The sequence below is a fragment of the Plasmodium vivax genome, chromosome 6 (assembly GCF_000002415.2).
Source record: "Plasmodium vivax chromosome 6, whole genome shotgun sequence".
NCBI lineage: Eukaryota > Apicomplexa > Aconoidasida > Haemosporida > Plasmodiidae > Plasmodium > Plasmodium vivax.
The window spans coordinates 546,756-559,800 of record NC_009911.1 but is presented as its reverse complement, the minus strand read 5'-3'; the positions used below and the strand labels follow the sequence as shown (position 1 = coordinate 559,800).

Sequence of the window (13,045 nt, the reverse complement as noted above, 5' to 3'; positions counted from 1 at the left end):
TTATTTTAAAAAAAATTTCCCCAGTGATATATCACTTCGATTCCTCGCCCCCCCAAGCACTTTGAAAACCCCAATTTAAATCATACAATTCAACAGAAAAAAAAAAAAAAAAAAAATTTGGTTTTTCCCAGCTGATCGTGTTAAGCATTAAATATTTCGTTTTAACCCAGAACGTTTAGTTTTACCAAATTTTAGGGTAGCAGCAACAGTTTAGAGGAACTTCGCGGCAACGCAGCTTCAGCATAGTTTCATATTAACTCACGAGAAAGGCATAGCAGGATTGTACCCCCAGATATATTTTACGAACAAATTCACTTCTTACCCGTTCGTGTAACCCCAACGTGTAGATTGCACGTACCAGCAACACGGTTACCAGGCCCCCTCCCCCTTCCTCTAGTTCGTTTTCCCCCTCCACTCCCTTCTGCCCCCCCCTCTATTTGCAATGTTAGAAAGGAATCCCCTCGCCTGTTACTCCTATCACATGAAAGCGTTTCTTTTTCTCAAGCCAATCATACAGTAAAGTAAAGAGGTTTGAAAAAAAGAAGTCAAGCGGAGAAGCGGCGACGAGGCGATGACGAAGCGGCAACGAAGCGGTAACGAAGCGGCGACGAAGCGGTAACGAAGCGGCGACGAAGTGGCAACGAAGCGACGACGAAGCAGTTTCGTGTGAATTCCCCTGCGTACACGCGATCGCCTGAGCGGACGTGCGGAAAAACGCCCCCTCGCGGTAACGAAGCGGAGCAACTGCGCCATACGCATCCCAACCCCCTGACGCACCCCCAAAGTCAGAAGAGAAGCCCCCCCCCAGGATAAAACATGATTTTATACCCTCATAAGTATTTCCCCAACACGGTAAAATGCATGCTGGCGGCTCACATCTACAGCTTCCAAGTGGAACTGTGCGACGATTTTTTCTACACGCGTAGCTTCGACATAGAGAAGAGCCTCGTGGTGAATAAAAAGCCGCTTCTCGTTTACGAAGACAATTACGTGAGCTCGACGAAGGCGATCTGTTTCCTCTTCCACCGGTTGCGAAATGTGGAGAGTAAAAAGTGCGTCGATGAGAAGTTACGGCTGTACATGTCATGGGTAGAGTGGAGTGACTTGCTGGAGAAGCACATCGAAGTGTTGAATAAGAAAAAAATAATTGACAGTTTGGACGAGCTGGAGAGTTATTTAAAGGAAAACCCAAATAAGAATTTCATATGCAGTTTGGGAGAGGCCACTCAGGGGGACAGCAACGATAAGTTAACACTGGCAGATATCTTCGTGTACACCTCGCTGACCCATTGTAATATTGAAGTCTGCCGGGAGAGCTGGGCACACATAAGCAATTATATAGAAAAGATAAACCAACTGGAGGATGTGCAAAAGATTTTGAAAGACGTGGATCGGATTTACAAATATAAAAATATTTATAATTTATTTATTTCAAAAATTCACGAGAAAAATATCAATACGTATTTAAAGGAGGAGAAGTTTTACATTACGACGGCGATTAATTATGTGAATGGAGACCCCCACATTGGACATGCCTACGAAATAGTGTTGGCAGATGCTATTGCGAGGTATCATAAGAATATAGGGAGGAAGGTCTTCTTCACCACAGGTGCGGATGAACACGGGTTGAAGATTGCCAATCAGGCGGCGAGGAATAATCTCACGCCACAAGAATTGTGTGATAGGAATGTGCTGAAGTTTAAGGAGCTAAACAAGCTGCTGCATGTGGATGAGGATTACTACGTGAGAACTACTTGTGAGCAGCATAAGAAAATTGCTCAAGAAATTTGGACCAAATGTGAAGAGAATAAGGACATCTACCTGGGTGAGTATGAAGGGTGGTACAACGTACGTGAGGAGACATACGTCCCGGAGAATGAGGCGAAGTTAATGAATTATAGGGACCCCCTAAATAATATAAAATTAGAAAAAATGAAAGAACCATCCTACTTTTTTAACATGTCAAAATATCAGCAGAGGTTAATCGATTATATAATGGAGAACCCACATTTTATACAACCGGAGCAGAAGAGAAATGAAATTTTGCAGAGACTGAAGGAACCTTTGGCCGATCTCTCATGTAGCAGGACAAAGTTTTCCTGGGGAATCCCCGTGCCAAGTGACCACAAACACGTTATGTACGTGTGGATGGACGCCCTGATAAATTACTACTCCAACTGCTTCATCGTGGAGGGGAAGGAGGACTACTGGCCAGCGGATGTGCACCTGATTGGAAAGGACATCGTATGGTTCCACACGGTTATCTTCCCCACCATTCTCATGTCTGTGAATGTGGCATTACCCAAGAGTGTATTTTGCCACGGCTTCGTCCTAGCTGGGGATGGAAAGAAGATGTCTAAATCGCTAGGCAATGTAGTAAACCCCTTCGAAATAATAGAATCTTACGGACCGGATGCTTTTCGCTTCCACGTTATTAAGGAGACCAAGAGAGGATTTGACATGCGCTTTGACATTGATAACCTGGTGGATATGTGTAACTCAGATTTGGCCGACACGATTGGAAATTTGGTCCAGAGGACCCTCTCCCTCTGTCAGCTGTCCAACGAGTCGAAAATCCCCCCCCTCTTTGAGCAGTACGATATCGATTTGCCCTTTAGCCTTCTGCACTTCATCAACAGGGTGGAGTTCCACATGCAGACCTATTGCGTCCAAGTTTGTTGCGAAAAAACGGTTAATGTGTGCAAAGATTTGAATAAGTTCCTTACGGAATTGGCCCCTTGGAAATACAAAAATGAAGAGAAGGATAAGAAGCTACACATCATTAGGATCATGATGGAGGCCATTTACCTCATTGCCCATTATCTGGACATCTTCATCCCATCTATTGCTTCCCAAGTTTTCCAAAAATTAAACACCCCCAAGAAAAGCATAGTCGATTTGAACCCCTGGTTGAATAACCTCCAGGAAGGGGTCCAAATAAATAACGAAAATATTTTATTTAAAAAATTTGAAGTGGAAAGTGCGCAGTTAAAAATACAAAAGGTTATCATGCGGGTGTGTAAAATTGTTGCCATTTTGAAGGAAGAGGAGGAGAGTCAAAAGGCGGCCACCATTTTTGAGATTGAGGTAGATGACCATGAGAAGCACCTCGCCGTTTTGTACCTCCCAACCCCTCCCAACTGTGTAAACACCTTCACCGTTGCCATTATGAATATCAAGCCCATCACCATCAATAACATCACCGTGAATGCCATCATCCCGCATGTAAACAAGGAGGTGTTTACCTTTGCCAGGGAGACGAACATGCAGACGGGGACTCTAATTAAGGCGAAGAATTACAAAACGCTCGTGAAGCAGCGGGACAATTTAACCAAGAAGGAGGTCAACTCGCTGGAGCTCTCCATTGTTAACGGCCACTGTTTCTTCGAGAAAACCGTGCCCCTCGTGTTCGCCTCCTCGGAGGACATGCCCTTCTACCACTCCACGCAGAGCAGCGGGCCCCTCAAGTTTTTTTGACCCCCCGGGTAGCGGCGGTGCGGCGGCGTAGTGGAGCGGAGCGGCGGCGTAACGGCGCGACCACTTCTACTGCTGCGCCGTCCAGTTGGCTACCCACTCGCGCAAAGGTTTGATGCCCCCACCCTGTGCGTTCCTCCCTGCGTGTTTCCCTGCGTGTTTCCCTGCGTGTTTCCCATGCGTTCTTCCCTGCGTGTTTCCCATGCGTTCTTCCCTGCATGTCTTCCCATGCGTGTTTCCCCCTGTGGGTACCCTTACGCGGAGCAGGCCCCCCACACGGGGGCGCCAAAAAAAGGTGTGCCTAGCATAGGGGCGAGTCTGTGCGCGTGGGCGCATGATGCACACGGACGGGTGCGAAGACATTTCTGCGGACGCACCTGTGCCTGTGCGTAATTTTTTTTTTTTTTCTTTTTTCTGAATTCATTTGGTCCTTTGGCATTTAACCATGTGAATATTTGGCAAACAAAAAAAGGAAAAAAAAAAAGCTAAAATAAGGTAAAACGTATAACGTGCAAGCGTGTAAACCTAAAGGGTGTCTCTCCATAGGACATCTCATCAAAAATAAAAATTTTTTTAATTCGTGACGAGAGGAGGTTCCCCCCCGCGAGCTGCCGGCAACGCAAGCGCTTGGCAGGGGCCCCAGCCAAATGGCGCGTAGGTCACCACCCTAACTGGCTTCACAAAAGCAGCTTGCGAGACAACCCCCCATGTAGCTTGCCAGTGGCCAGCTGGTCACCTACCCCCGTTGATGCACCGTCTAACCGTTCAGCACCTCCAGGAGGGCCACCGTGATGTAGGACGATTTGGGGAGGGAGCAAGTCAAAAGGACGGAGGCCGTCGTTCGGTAGTTGGGCACCTCCTTAACTAGGTACTCGTGGTAGGCGTCACTCCGGACGAAGGTGATGTGCCTCTGGATTTCCTCCGCTAAGTTGGCGGCATCCCCTTTTGGCCCTTCACTCTTCGCCGCTAAGTTGGCGGCATCCCCTTTTGGCCCTTCACTCCTCGCCGCTGAGTTGGCCCCCCGACCCTCCCCCTCCATCAGGCGGCTCAAATCGCTCCGTATGAAGGGAATCCTGCCCTCCCCCGCTGCGCCGCTTTTAATAAAAAGGGACTTCACATCACGAGGCTTTACAACGACCTTCCGATACCCGCCGGGTGCACTGAAGAAGTTCTTTTCAGACCGAAAGTCATCTAACGATAAGTGCAAACTGCTCAAAACAGATTTGTATTGGTCTATCAGGTTCGGAGGAAACAAAAAATTTTTATCTCCTGGTAAAGGCAAAACAACATCATATATATTGTACGAAGAAATATTTTCGTGGGTCACTATTATTACGTTCGTTTCATATGGAGGTTCGTCCCCTTCGGACTCATCTGAGTGATGCTCAGTGGAACTGTCACTGGTGGGAACCTCATCATTGTTACGAGTGGACTCTATTAAATCGCCAACCACGACGCTAAAGCCATACTTCTTCATCCGAATATCCGCAAGGATGTTGAAAATGAGACTTTGGGCAGAATGTATAAAGAGGGAAAAAATATCCTTGGGTAAATTCATAAATGCATTTTTAAAATTTTTATCATTTTTTAAGGAGCACAGAATTGTTTTTTCTACATGGGAGTGACTCGAAATGGAGTTTAAAATTTCGGAAATGTCCTTCGGCAGTTTGTTTTGCTCTTCTTTTGCGTTGCTGCGGGGGGTGGCGTTCGTTTTTTTTTCTTTTTTTTTTTTAAAAAAGGGTTGTTTTGCTGAATTTTGTGGGGGAAGAGCGCCGTTCTGAAGATGAGCGGTTGGGCCTCCCTTTTGATGAGCATCATTTTGAAGATGAGCGGTTGGGTCTCCCTTTTGATGCGCGTCGTTTTGAAGATGAGCGGTTGGGTCTCCCTTTTGATGCGCGTCGTTTTGAAGATGAGCGGTTGGGCCTCCCTCTTGTTGCAAGTCGTTTTGAAGATGTGCGGTTGGGCCTCCCTTTTGTTGCAAGTCGTTTTGGCTTCCTTCTGCCTGACCATCCTTCTCGTCTTTCCACGCGTGTGACTCATCATTGGGTGTGGCCGGAACGACGGCCTCAGCTTTGTTTACCACCTGGTGCGTCGCTCCCCCGTTGTCTACCACCCGGTTTGCCGCTCCCCTTTTGTCTTCCACCTGGTGCGTCGCTCCCCCTTCGTCTACCACTAGCCTTCCCCCCTCCACCTCGTTCAAGTACTCAACGAGGCGAGCCTTCTTGGAGCTGTCCAGCCCGGCATTCTCAACGACGTGGAAGAGGGCCTGCTTGTAGTTCTTCTTCAGTATGCAGATGCCAATTTCGTAGTTTTTTATTTGCTTACTGCCAAACCGTTGGTGGCCGAAGTAATTCACAAACCCTGCCTTCCTAAAGTTGTCCGTAAGCACGCAGAATTTCTCCTCCGAGCTGTCCTCCACGCCCCTGATTAGCACCTTGAAGAAGTTCCCCTTTAAGTCGCCCAGGGAGAGTTTCCTTTTTGCGTAGCTCAGGTTCGACACGTAGACGTTGTTGCACCAGGGGGTCGCGCGCCCCCTGCCATCGTTTCTATGGCCGCTTCTGCCATCACTTCTATGGCCGCTTCTCCCTCTATCGCGGCCGTCGCAGTCCCCCCCCATTATCAGCCTAAAGAGGTCCACCTTCCTCGCCTTGTGAATGCAAAACCGTTGCACCGTTATGCCCCTCTTGTCCTTAATCCCACAGTAGGATATGTCTCCGTTTTTTTTCTTCAAATTTATTTTTATTTTGTGGAGCACTTCGCATATATCTTTGTTTTCTTTGTACAAATTGAAGTGCAGGTATTTCTTCCCTTTTTTCTGTTCGCTTTTCTTCTTCCTGTGATCGTTCAGCTTGTGCAGGAAGTTTCCCTCTGCAACGTTTTCGGAGAGTTCTTCGTGGCTGAGCTGGTTGCAATCGGTGTGACCCGCGTTAACATTTTTACTAACACCAGTGGGGGGAACGCCCTCTTCCTCCCATGTTGGGGTGGTCTCTTTTGGGGGGTCTCCCCCCTTCGCTTTGTCTCTTGCATCATCACGCGGGGGATTCTCTCGAAGGTTGGCAGTAGTGGCCCCTCCTTCCGCTTCGCCTGCCGCTTCGACTTCCTTTTCCCCGCGCCCCTTTTTGTTCCCCCCCCCTGGGCAGTCGTCATCGAAACTCTGAGACAAAGTCCCGCACTCTATTTTCCTTTTCTTATTTTCGAAGAATCCCGTTGCAGTATCGGAGTCCTCCGGGGCAAACTCTTCGCGGTAAAACTGCCTGCCCTGTTCAGGCAATTTTGTGATTTTTTTTTTTTCTTCCATTTGGTCCAACTTTTGGCAGATAATATTTTCCAGTTCGTCGTTTTGGCTGAACCGGGATTTCTTCGCATTTCCTTTTAATTTGTTAAATATATCCTGCGGCAAAATAGTTTTTAGGCAGTTAAGGGAAGGGTAGATTTGTATGGCGCTGATGTGTGTAGCGGCCTTTTCCTCGCCGATGTGTGTAGAGGCCCCTTTTTCGCTGACGAACTCTGCACTGTTATTTTCACAGTTGGCATTTCCCTGTAATATGTTTCCGTGCGAAAGCACACTTTGGCCCTGGGGGACGCTCTTCGTCTCCGTCAGGAGAAATGGGTAATACTGCTTTATAACGTTGTGGATGTTTCTTCGCGCGGCTTTGTTCCCGTCCGAGGGTTCCTCGGGGGGGAGGCCATCGCTACATGGGGGTTCTTCACCGGGAATGGCCCCCCCATTTTCATCTACATGGGACTCCTCCTGAGAAGGCATCTCGTCCAGGTGTACAAAGAGACAGTACGGAGTGGATACTTTCTTCACGTCGTCCCGCGGTAACTCACCCGCCTCACTCTTCACCTTTAGCTGATATATGTCTTGCAAAAGGGTGAGGAATCGCCTGAACGTTTTCACATTGTGTTTATTTACATATTTGGCTAGCTCACGAATGTGTAACTCCGTTTGGGAGATGCTGGTGATTAATTTCTCCCTCTCGTCCTCCTCATTTTGGAGAATTATTTGGTTAATTTTTTCCCTATGTATGAGCTGTTCCAAGTGCAAGATGATGTTGTGTTTGGTAATTTCGTGCACATGGAAATCTTCGTAGATGGTTTTTATTTTCCCTTGGATGCCGTCCATGCTGTGGAGGTTTTTTCTAAACAGGTAATCGATGCCATGGTTTTTGGCGAAGGGGGAATTCTCTCCACTGGGGTCGATCATATGGGTAGTGGAGCGGGGGGGTAAACAGCATGACAGTTGATACGTCTGTCCATATGTAGGCATATAATACGCTACTATGGGGCCACTTTTTTTTACGTGCACATGTGCGTATGGCAATTGTAACTCAGGAGGGGTCTATCCCAACTGAGCTGCATCATCTGCTAGGTAAATTACAACATGCAATTTTTGGCACCACAAAAAGGGTAACATTTCACTGGGGATGGAGTGGGGGAATTTTAAAAAGGGGGATCCCTTTCTTTGGGTTCACTCAGCTGGGGGGAGAATGCATAAAACGAGTGAAGGGAAGAGGTGGGAGTTAGGGGGGTTGGGAGGCCCCTATATTCCTTTACCATTAGCGAAGCGGCAGTTTTGGGTGGGTGCCACATCTGCTAGTCACTTCGCAAGGAAAAAAAAGATATGTACATGTAAGTACCTATATATGTACACTCGCTCAGCAGGCATAGCCCCCTCCGTTTTCCTTATTTTTTAAGATGGCCAGTGGGGAAGAAAACACAGCAACCTTTGCAGTTGTTTTGCGCGGTTGCCTCTTTAGCCTTTCAACAGGGGGGTCGAAAGGGGGAAAAAAAAAAAAACAAAAAAGAAATAAAGAAGTAAAGAGATAAAGAGAGCTACACGTCGGTACATAAACGCATGTGCATTTTTTCTCTTCGCATGTAGAACAGCTTCTCCTTGAGCAGATTGTCAACGGGGACCTCTCCCCAACTGGCTTGAAAAACGGATTCACCACTTGGCGCGAAGGGGGCTATAATACAATTCGAATGAGAAAGGTGCTACGCTGGAAGGGGCACCCGAAATGGGAAAGAACAATTCAGCAGCAGTTTGAGTGGCTACCTTTGGTTTGAGGGGCAGCCTGGAAGGGAACGCCTACCTGTGGTGCTATGCACATCAGTCACCTATTTGTGATGTTACCTATTTGTGAGGTTACGTATTTGTTCGTTTGCTTACTTGATTGCTTGTTTGCTTGTTTTTTTTTTCCCGGTGGAGGCACCTTTGGGGGGTTCCCAAACCTTTTCAGTTGGCGCCAAATCGTCGGTCGCGTCTTTTTTGTTTCCGCCAACCGGGTGGAAGCAGCCCAGTGGGTGCATTTGTGTGTTTTTTTTATGTTCGCCTCAACGGGGTGATAACGCTTAGTTGGTACAAATTGGGGAGGAGGGGAAAAAAAGAAGTGGGTTACATTTTGCGAAAGAAAAAAAGGAAATCTCTCCCAATGTGGGCACATCTGATGTGATCCTACCTGGTGCATTGCTTGAGAGGCGCTTTTTACAAAGTGGCTTATCTGGTGAAGTTTATCCCGGTCCATATACAAACATACGAACGAAGGGGAGGTGAGACGCTGTTACGTCGGTTAGCCAACAGCAGCTTTGTACGCCCACCAAACGAATTAGCTTTACTTCGCAAGTTTCACAAAATTGGAAGACGCGTTTTTGCTAGTGAACGTCTAGTCTGTTTGGTGGTATCGTCTATGTGCAGCTGTCACGTCCACTATGTTCTTCTTTTCCCTTTCCCTTATGCGTGGAGAAATGTCTCCTCACATGTGGTGGGTAACAATCCAGTCTGGATGTTTCACTCCACTTGGGGGGAAAGAAAAACTGTTAGCAGATTACACTTTGCCTTTTTTTGCCCTCACCCATGTGGATGGAAGGAGGGCATGCGCATGGCAGTTCCTAGTCAGAAGTTGGTTCCTCCCCTTTGTCGTCCCAATTGAAATTGTGAAAATAAGTGGTATAATTTGGGTTTTTTTTTTTTTTTTTTTTTTGCCGTATAGTGATCTACCTCTAACGCAGCTTGGTCGACTCTCCACTTTTCGTCAATTTGGAAAGGTGTAAAAAAAAGGCACCTGTTTGGAAGTGCATTGGTAGAGCGTTTAAAGTGCCCTTTTGCTATTTCGTCGTTTCCCGTTCGCTACTTTTTCCTTTCCCGTTTGCGCTCCCCCCACAACCTCGGTGAGGCAACTGCTCAGCAACGTGTTGTCACGTTGTTACGATAGAACAAATTTGAAAAAGGCGTTTTTTATGAGCCGAAGGTGGAGTTCATTTTTCGCGCATGCAGTGGGGTTAACGTAACCTTTTTTTTTTTTTCCTTACGGGTTAAAAAAAAAAGAAAAAAGGGACGACCTGCATGGGGGGTAGCAGTCAGGGCGACATGTGTGGAAAGGAAAACACTTAACAACGGTGAAGAAGCGAGTGGCACAACTTGCCGCTGCTCACCTACCGAGTATGTGCCTTTACCGTATGTGAACACTCTGCAGGAGTAAAATTTGAAGAGCTTGCAATGGCATGCGGCAACGTTTGTGAAATGAACAAGCGCAGATCATTCCTGGCACATTGACCTCATTGCAGTTGTAAAAGTGGATTTTTTTTTTTTTTTTTTTTTTTGCATAAGGGTTAAGCAAAAGGAGACATATATAAAAACAACCGATTGGGAATTCACCATTTTGGGAGAAGCAAATAATCTCTTTTTATCACCAGGAAAAAAAAAAAAAAAAAAAAAAAAAAAAAGTCATAACTGGTACTCCTATAAGTTAACCCAAATTCAATAGGAGCATTTTTTTCCCCCAACATAGCGCTTACCAAAATGAAAGGCATAATTCGCATTTCGTTTTGCTTCCTCACCCTGCTGATACTTACGTGTGAGTACAATTTGGCAAGCGGAAAGGTTACGAGTCACCCAGTTAGCAGTTTGACAGTCGGTTCAGTAGATAACGACTGGGTGAGGGGTGAGAAGGGAAGCGAAGAATACAAAGCGAAGAATTATGATGTGGAGGTGAAAGGGGACAGCTCCAGAGAGGGTGGGTTGGACACCCATGTGGGGGGCGACGAAACGGAGGAGGGTCCCTCGGATGAGCGGGGTGACACCGACGTTGTGGAGAATGAGCAGCAGGAAGAAGAAGAAGAAAGGGTTAACTCTGAGGATGTAGCGGCCTCGGGGGGAGATGAAGAGGTGGACGGAGAGGAAGTGGACGATGAGGAAGTGGACGGAGAGGAAGTGGACGGTGAAGAGGTAGACGGTGAGGAAGTGGACGGAGAGGAAATAGACACCGACGTGATGTACACATACGTGGCGGACGACGACGTGGTGGACACTGAAGAGGTAGCCCACGAGCAGATCGCTTACGAACAGGAGGACGATGACGCGGGGGAGGAGCCAAATTCGGACGAACCGCACGAGGAAGAAAGCGCGGGGAGCAGCAAACCTTACCATCACAGAAAAGATGAGACAAATGAAGAGGCACAGAGAAATGACGAAGCGGATGGAGTACAAATGGAGACACCTAAACCGCGTGGCAGAGACCAAGGGGGGCAGAACAATGCCACGCCTATGGGTGCAAACCATTTGGAAGAGGCAAACGAGGAGGGCGAAGAAGTAGGCAACATGGACGATGAGGAAGAAGAGAAGGAAGAAGCAGAAGGATCAGTTCCAACGAGTGATGCCAAGGCACACCATCTGCTCGTTGGAGATTATAAAAAAACGAATGATGTTAAGAAGGCAGCCGGTGCTTTAGTCGAAACGATGATTAGCATGTTGGATGAAAGGGGAGAGGATGATGAGGTAAGAATGCTGGCCCAAGATTTGGCTGACTTTTTCTCCACCGATTTGAACACCCAAAAGGGGGACTCTGCATGAGGAGTTCCTTTCTACAGGGGCATATCCCGTAGGAGAGTTTCACACGAAGCGCAGCAGGTTGTGGGAAAAGCGTTAACGTTCGTTTTGTGCTTACCCGTTGCACGAGCAGCTGAGCAGTGTAAGTAAGGAAGTGGTAAGTAGTGAGCGGTAAGTGGTAAGCGGTAAGCGGTAAGTGGTAAGCGGTAAGTGGTAAGTGGTAAGCAACGTGTGGGCCGTCCCTCCCTGAGTGCGACCCTCATTTGCGCCAATCAAGTGAAATTCGCGAAAGTTGCAAAAAATGGGGACGTGCCCCTATTGGCAGCCACGCAAAATGAGCCACATCTATCAGATGGCTGCTCATAACATTTTCATAACTGTGCATGTACGTAGTGACCGTCCGACTGTGAAATACCCCCTCCGCGTGTAATTAACGAGCGGTATTGTGTAGTTAGAGGACGTTTGGAAGTGCGCCAAACAGGGGACGGTCAAATTGGCAACCTCCCACATGGTGTAAAAAAGGAACCCCGTCCGTTTGCATTTCATGTTGGTGAATTGCTAAGCGGGTCAATGCACATGGTGAGTTGTTTATGTGTTGTGTGTACGTGTGCGTCCTGTCCGCATGCACAGTTTGGCCTTTTTGCCTTTTCGCCGCTTCACCCCACAGCCGTGTGTGCCATTTTGGGGGGGGTTAACACAAACGTATGACCGCCCCAAGAGAGGGACTCCTACCACAGCACATCAATCGAGATGGTTAAAAAATGTGTAGCGAACATTTGTTCCGTTTCCGTTGTGGGGTTCACATGGTCGGAAGAAGGAACCTTCCGCGTCGGTAAAAAAATGGACGAAGTGGGGGGGACGTTCGCGCAGCCGCCATAGGCCGCTTCCAAGTCCGTAAATCGGGAACAGTTTTCCCATTTTGTAAAAAGTGAGAAAAAATGGTCCACAGGAAATGGCAATTAATGCTGAGAGGAAGTTTTCCCCCACTGGTGAATTGCGATCGCTTGGCAAAAATTAAAGTGTGGGAAACGAGGGGACGTTAATGCGGCTGCTTAAAAAGGTGTAATTAATTTTTGCTTTACCAAAGGGGGGGTTCCCCCAAAGAAAAAAAAAAAAAAAAAACACACACACAAAAAAAAACAAAAAAAAAACAAAGCGACGACGTTCATTTTGGCTAAACGGAATTAAATCTTCTAATTTGTGAAATTTTCCCTTCTCCGATTTAAAACTTGTGTAAGGAAAAATCAGGTGGCGCTGAATCGACGGCCCCATGTTGGACAATCAAGCAACGATTAAAATTGCGCATTTGGAAAGGCGAAAAAATTTGTGTGGAGCGAAAGCGAGCAGAGGAAAGCGTCTCCCCCGGTCAGTTGATTTCTCTGTGGAGAGCCTCCCCCGCGTCCCGTCGCGTTTGTTTCACTTGTGAAAGATTTTTCATTTTTTTTGCGAAGATTTTTCATTTTTTTTGCGAAGATTTTTCATTTTTTTTGCGAAGATTTTTCATTTTTTTTGCGAAGATTTCCCCGTTTATTTTGCGGAGATTTGACCGTTTTTTTTGCAAAAATTTTCAACTTTTTTTGGGAAGATTTTCCGTTTTTTTTCCTCTGTGGTTAATTCTCCGAGTTTCCCAATCCCAGGGTGCAAAATGGCAGCGACCTCGCCACGTTTTGCAAATTTCCCGGGGAACTCGTTCCTCCGTTATCGTGCCGTATGCGCGTCGTTTGGGCGTCATTTTCGCGCCGT

At 47.1% G+C, this 13,045-nt stretch overlaps 3 protein-coding genes across 3 annotated transcripts, besides 12 other annotated features; 2 read left to right on the top strand and 1 right to left on the bottom strand.

Moving 5' to 3' along the window:
* Positions 1 to 433: 433 nt before the first annotated feature.
* Positions 434 to 463: a microsatellite.
* A 119-nt stretch (positions 464 to 582) lies between these two features.
* Positions 583 to 609: a microsatellite.
* Positions 610 to 686: 77 nt separating this feature from the next.
* Positions 687 to 838: a microsatellite.
* PVX_110980 (methionine- tRNA ligase, putative) lies at positions 817 to 3,477 on the top strand (the record flags this gene model as incomplete). Its single annotated transcript, XM_001608371.1, has 1 exon — positions 817 to 3,477. The coding sequence occupies one exon, from the start codon at positions 817 to 819 to the stop codon at positions 3,475 to 3,477; it is 2,661 nt and encodes an 886-aa protein (XP_001608421.1).
* Positions 1,023 to 1,046: a microsatellite.
* Positions 1,630 to 1,686: a microsatellite.
* Positions 2,099 to 2,126: a microsatellite.
* Positions 2,312 to 2,457: a microsatellite.
* Positions 2,714 to 2,734: a microsatellite.
* Positions 3,448 to 3,470: a microsatellite.
* Positions 3,478 to 4,231: 754 nt separating the features above from the next.
* Positions 4,232 to 8,174, bottom strand: PVX_110975 (hypothetical protein, conserved; the record flags this gene model as incomplete). Its single annotated transcript, XM_001608370.1, has 1 exon — positions 4,232 to 8,174. Exon 1 carries the CDS (start codon positions 7,742 to 7,744, stop codon positions 4,232 to 4,234), a length of 3,513 nt encoding a protein of 1,170 aa, XP_001608420.1. The 5' UTR covers positions 7,745 to 8,174.
* Positions 6,878 to 6,914: a microsatellite.
* A 686-nt stretch (positions 8,175 to 8,860) lies between the features above and the next one.
* Positions 8,861 to 8,898: a microsatellite.
* A 1,378-nt stretch (positions 8,899 to 10,276) lies between these two features.
* PVX_110970 (hypothetical protein) lies at positions 10,277 to 11,326 on the top strand (the record flags this gene model as incomplete). Its single annotated transcript, XM_001608369.1, has 1 exon — positions 10,277 to 11,326. The coding sequence occupies one exon, from the start codon at positions 10,277 to 10,279 to the stop codon at positions 11,324 to 11,326; it is 1,050 nt and encodes a 349-aa protein (XP_001608419.1).
* A 314-nt stretch (positions 11,327 to 11,640) lies between these two features.
* Positions 11,641 to 11,687: a microsatellite.
* Positions 11,688 to 13,045: the final 1,358 nt, after the last annotated feature.